General features: G+C 37.6%; 1 protein-coding gene across 1 annotated transcript; it reads left to right on the top strand.

The window, feature by feature from the left end:
* Window positions 1–1,145: 1,145 nt before the first annotated feature.
* On the top strand, window positions 1,146–3,098 carry LOC131634029 (uncharacterized). Its single transcript, XM_058904713.1, has 2 exons — window positions 1,146–2,552; window positions 2,598–3,098. Exons 1-2 carry the CDS (start codon window positions 1,146–1,148, stop codon window positions 3,096–3,098), a joined length of 1,908 nt encoding a protein of 635 aa, XP_058760696.1.
* Window positions 3,099–6,386: the final 3,288 nt, after the last annotated feature.

The following is a 6,386-nucleotide window of genomic DNA, read 5'->3' as shown; positions in this document are numbered from 1 at the left end:
ATGCCAGTGAACTTGCTACTACTCTCTCTGAAACCTATCTAAGGAATGAAAGACTATGTGCAAGAGTGTTGGAGTATAGAAATACCTATACTCTCCTACAAGAGGAAAACGCAAGTCTCCGTTCAAACATTGAGGCTTTGGAACGAAAGTTGCTGAATATATCACATAACAGAAATTTAGAAGTAAGAAACTAGACTTACTTGATGGAGCAGATGATGCCTAATCAAAAGATCCAACATAAAAGAAAATATCAAGAAAGGAGCACATGTCTCTCATATAAGAGATGCTATCAATGTGGCAGGATAGGTCATTTGAAGTCCACATGTCCTGAAGCCCATGCACTTACCAAAAGGATGATCTATCAACAAAGAAATATTTCTAAAGCAGAGCCATCTCACCTCGAACTAAGTGATAAGATTGAGTATTCAAGTTCTGTCTCAAATACAAAGATCTCTAGAGGCAAAATAAGAAGTGTTAAAAGAAGAAGACCATATCAAGCATCTAGAACTTGGTACGAAAGGATGGCTAGAAATGGTTACAAGGAAGGAGAGATAGTCAAAACCTTCTTTGTGAAGAATGAAGGTGAAAAACTCATGATTACTCGGATATTTGTGGATGATACAGTTCTTAGTGAGATGTCAGAAAAACAAATGTTGTCTGAGTACAATGTCACTCGGGATGTCATGACATTGCACTATTACAATCTAAGTGGTATTAATATGTTAAAGAATCCTACTCATCTCATCAGAACCAAGCATATGGACACTATACACCACCTCCTAAGAGACCTTGTGAATAACAAAGTAGTTACTCTGGAGCATGGGGCCACTGAACTACAAATTGCTGATATCTTTACTAAAGCACTAAATGCTACTCAATTTGAAATCTTGAAAAACAGATTGGGTATTTACCTCTATGAGGAATTATAGCAATTACAGTTCGTTGGGAATTACTTTTTGAACAAGAAAAATAGTTCAGATTTTAGGATTGGTAAAAATTTAAATTTCCCTCTCCTAGTGCAATCATTTCCTTTAAACTTCTCAACTCACTAACATAATTACTTGTTTAGTCTCTTGCACTTCTCACATCTCGCCTCCAACAACAAAAACAACAAGATCTCTCTATCGCCTCCAAAGTCTTCCTCAATGTCTCAACAGCCAAACCCTCAATCTCCGTCGAAAGTGTCCGCTTCCTCTACTCATGCTCAAGACGCTACGGATGTCCCCATTAACCCTAATGTGATTCTTGAGGTCACCCCTTTACAGATGGTGATTCCATACGATCTTGTGGCAAAAAGGCCAAGGACATCGCATGCACGAAAAACCAAAGAGACAGCAAGGAGACCTAAAAAGCCAAATTCTAATCAAACTTCTCAATCGTCTGTTCCTCCCTCTAGGGAAGAATTATCTAAAGAAGGCTCTAGGTATGGTCACAACGCCATTGCTAAAATTGTTACCCATATCCTAAATGAGAATAATGTTATACCTGGGATCTCTGTTCCGTTAAATTATGTGCTTCCTGAGTCACATGACAATACGCATGTTATTAACAATGCTGGTAACTCTGTCCAAGCATATGATGATAGGAATACGAATGTTAATGAAGAAAACATTGTTGATAAAGATGTTGATGATGCTGTCAATAGAAATGACGTTGTGAATATGGATGTGCATGTGGATGAAAATAATAAGAATGATGACGTGGAAGAGACTGTTGGTAAGGACGATGCTATTAATGATAATGATCACACTGAGGTCCCTGTTGATGCTGTGTACAATGAAAAGGTACCTAGTAATGTGTCTTGTGATAAGGATGATATCCACACTGAAGATGGTCAAACTAAAGAAAAAGAACCTGAGAAAACCCAGGCTGATAAAGTCATCAACCTTGATGATCTCTCTGATGATGACTTGGTTGCTTCTATCAATCCAAGCATAGCCAAAAGGCTTATAAGGAGGAAAGGGAAGCAAGCCGTGGCTGAGGACTCTCTGAAGAAAAAGGCTGTGGTTAAGCCCACTTCTGTTGGACCCAAAAAATCATGGAGCAAAGTGGTGCCTAAGAAGAGAAAGGCTAGAATCATTGCTGAGAATGAGTCAGATTCTGATGGTGCTGTGAATGTCAATGACATCCATCCTAAGAAGAAGGTCAATACTACTAAACTTGCTACTAGTGTACCTGAAGTACCTATTGATAATATTTCTTTTCACTATCCATCCAGTTTACTCAGATGGAAATTTGTTTATCAGAAAAGATTGGCCTTAGAAAGGGAGCTTGCTCAAAATGCTCTTGAGTGTGAAGAGATTGTGAATCTCATTCATGAAGCTGGACTGATAAAAACTGTGACTCAATTCTCTAAGTGTTATGAAGTCCTTGTGAAGGAGTTCATTGTGAACTTACATGAAGATTGTGGCAATAAGAAAGTTAAGGATTACTTAAAAGTGTTTGTCAGGGGAAAATGTGTTAATTTCTCCCCCTCTGTGATCAACAAATTTTTGGAAAGATCTAATGAAGCTCAACCGGAGCTAGAAGTGTCTGATAATCAAATGTGCAAAGTAATTACTGCTTGACAAGTAAAGACATGGCCTGTCAAAGGTAAGCTGAATGCTAGCAAGCTAAGTGTGAAGTATGCTATACTTCACGGGATTGGAGCTGCGAACTGGGTGCCAACTCAACACAAGTCTACAATTTCTGATATCCTAGGTAAATTCATCTTTGCTATTGGTACTAAGACCAAAGTTGACTATGGAACTTATATTTTTGAGCAAACTTTAAAGCATGCTGGTAGCTATAGTGTTAAAGGCCCCATTGCCTTCCCTTCCCTTATTTGTGGAATCATCTTAAATCAATTTCCTAATATCCTGAATGACAAAGATTCTGTGTGCAAAAGAGCAAGTCCTTTACTCTTTCATCATAAGCTCTTTCAAGGAACACATATTCCTGACGTTGTCACAACATCAGCTGGAACATCCAAAGACAACATAACTACAAGTAAAGCTGCTATGATTGCAATACTCAGAGAAACATGTAAGGAGCTAGAGTCCAGAAAACTGGCTCTTGAAAAATTGATCAGCTCCCTTGAGACGGATGAAGGAGCTTAGACTGCTGAAAGTGATATGGCTGAACAGGGTGAAGAGGATGATGAATTAGATAGCGAGATTGAAAAAGAAGCCAGTCCTGATGATGGCACTGATGACGATGTTGTACTCAGCAGCTCTGAGTCTGAAGGCTGAAGCAGCTGTGTATGGTAATTTGTTCTAGTTTGTTGTTTTGTTCTGTTTTGTTCTATTTCAAGGATGCTTTGGCAACATTTCTGTTAAAAAGGGGGAGTAAGTGTTATGTCACCCCAGACAGGTCACCTAATTTGTTTTTGTTTTTGTTTTAGCCAAAAATTTGTTTTGGTTTTATTCTGGAGGGAGTTTATGCTTGTAGTTGATATGTGTGATGGTATAATATGGTAAGTTGTATTAGCTACTCCTGCAAGTGTGATGTCCTGCAAGTATGAAGTGTTATGTCACCCCAGACCACTCTAGTTATATGATGTGTGCTCTAGTTAACATGTTTTTGTTGAATGTCATGCTCGATGTCATGACATCTTTGTCTGACAGCAGTAGCTGTTACCTTTTAGTTATGATGTTTCTTTATTTATCTCAGGTTACTATTTAGGAAACTATATATTGTGTGTTGTATGATTTTTGCTAAAATATCTCGGATTACAGCTTATGAGAACACCCTGATGATGTGGAAATTAGGTTAACTTGGTTAAACCTAATTTATGTGTGGAAGGCCCATGGCCCAAGTCCTCCTTCCTGCTGACTATAAGAAGACTGCAAATCCTACTTTCAGAGGCAGAGTTTTTAAGCGTGAAGATCACAATACTCTTTGTGTTTCCACCGTGTGTGTTTTTATTGTTACTTGTGATCCAACCAATTATCACGTAGATGATTGCTCTGGAGTAGGGTGTATTTGAGGTTTATGTACTTTCTCACTCTAAGCTTTTAAGCACGAGTGTGTGTCTCTTGATTGAAGCTTTTAAGCAGATCAAGGTGTGTTTTTGAAGTGTGTCTTCTCTCTAATTTGTTTAATATTTGTTTGTAATCACTCCTGTGATTGAGGGGGAGTGAGTGGAGATACTCAGGTCTAGGAATAGATTGGAATTAATTGGGTAGGTCTTAAGTGAGGAGTTGTAAACGGGGGAGTTTAACTCCGAAATAATTCTGCTTATATTGGATTCCCTCCCTGGCTTGGTAGCCCCCAGAATAGGTATTGTTGTATACCGAACTGGGTGAACAATTTGATGTGTTCTTTACTGTTTTTATGCACTTCTGTTTTATCATTTTGTTCTGTGTAATTGTGGATGTCATAACATCCAGTACGATATCGCGTGTGAGTTACTAGAATTTTCAGAAATGAAGTTTGGAATGTGAATAATACGGTTTGGAGTATAAAAGCTTTGATTTGGAAATGGAGTTTTAGAGGAGAAATTACTCATTCCATTTGTAGTTTTTATGAATTTAACAAAGATCATTTGTTATATCTTTCATAAGTCAAATTGATTTGTAATTTCTCTTTTTGCCGGTCTTTCCCATTCTTGTGTAAACAGGTTTTGAGAACCTTAGTTCTCTATATTAATATATCCTTGCTTACACAAAAAAAACAATAAGAAAATTTCTGTGTACATCCATATAAGGTGAAAACCCTATCGAAAACTCCAAAATGCCCCTTGGAGATGCATCTCCGAAATAATCCCTTTTAAAATATTTTTTAATATTTCAGAAATGCATATCCAACAACACCCGAGGACCAGTTTCAGATACGCATATCTGAATTATAAATTCCATATTTTACATTATTCAACAAAATTGCAAAACAGAATCAAATAACACGTGAACTAGAATAAACACGGCTATATTAATCAATGGTAGTTGTTCAGATAAGTCAAAAATGTAAAAATATTAAAACCCAACAAAATGTCATGGATAAAACATAAATACGCAACTACTACTGAGTATGCCTAATCCTAACTCTCTAGGACCTCCTCTGCCTTCTATATGCCGTTGCACCGGCTGCGTCACTGACCATCCTCTCCACAATGGCAACTACCTCTAGAGAGTGCCAGCTCTGGGTGGCCACCATAAGCCGATAATCCTCAAGCACCAAACACTACGCCGTACAAGGGCTTTCACAGCGCTTTTTTTGGCCTTTAACAGCGCTTTAAAGCGCTGCCAAAGCCAGCGCTGGCGTAGGCTACGAAAGCGCTTTTAAAAGCGCTCTGGTAGACCCCCCCTTTAAGAGCGCTTTCCTGGAAAAAGCGCTCTTGTAGGACCCCCTATAAGAGCGCTTTCCTGGAAAAAGCGCTCTGGTAGACCCCCCTTTAAGAGCGCTTCTTAGTAAAAGCGCTGGCAAAGACCAGTAAAAAAGCAAAAAAAATTAAAAAATTACGCAGCATACAAAAGCGCTTTTGGAAAAGCGCTCTGGTAGGCCCCCCTATGAGAGCGCTTTTTCCAGAAAAAGCGCTCTCATAGGGGGGCCTACCAGAGCGCTTTTCCAAAAGCGCTTTTGTATGCTGCGTAATTTTTTAATTTTTTTTGCTTTTTTACTGGTCTTTGCCAGCGCTTTTACTAAGAAGCGCTCTAGTATGTGGACCTTTAAGAGCGCTTTTTAGAAGCGCTGTAGTTGCTAAATGAGGTATTTTTATGTGCAGCCTATAATTTAATCCTCCCAGTCGACCTGTAATGTTTTCGACCTGTAATATTTTCGACCTGTAATATATTTTCGACCTGTAATATATTTTCGACTATATTATTTCAGCCATCAGTAAGACAATATATATACTAATATATACCATTATAATATCCAAAATTATATATATACATCATTACAAAATTATATATATACATCATTACAAAATCAACAATATTATAGTTCAAATCTGCATGAAAAATAGCTTAATATAAAATTGACACAATTCCTCTTTGATTTCTTCTAACTTTAGCTTCGAGTACCCAGCAGCACGGAATTCGTCAAGGTACTATAAAACAAAAACATAATATGAATAATATATTTAGGTAAATGTAATAAATTATATGAAATTATCTTAAGTTATAACTTTATACCGTGGGAGGAATCTCTAATTGATTCGCCTGAATGATTTCTTTCATAAACCTCAATACAAAGTATCCGCAGTCTGAACTGTTACGCTGTAGCGGACACTACATAGAAAAACAAATAAGATTCTATATAAGTTGTCTTGTTTTACCAAGTAGCATAAATATTATAAGCAAATTTGTGAAAAGTAATGTACCTGCACTTCGATCCAGGTGATGTTGTTTGATTTAGTCCGGGATACCTGTGCGTCCCGTTGACTACGGAATACTTGTATTGATCTA

The sequence above is a fragment of the Vicia villosa genome, unplaced genomic scaffold, assembly GCF_029867415.1.
Source record: "Vicia villosa cultivar HV-30 ecotype Madison, WI unplaced genomic scaffold, Vvil1.0 ctg.001210F_1_1, whole genome shotgun sequence".
Taxonomy (NCBI): Eukaryota; Viridiplantae; Streptophyta; class Magnoliopsida; order Fabales; family Fabaceae; genus Vicia; species Vicia villosa.
The sequence above is the reverse complement of the archived record's forward strand: the minus strand, read 5'-3'. Positions and strand labels throughout refer to the sequence as shown.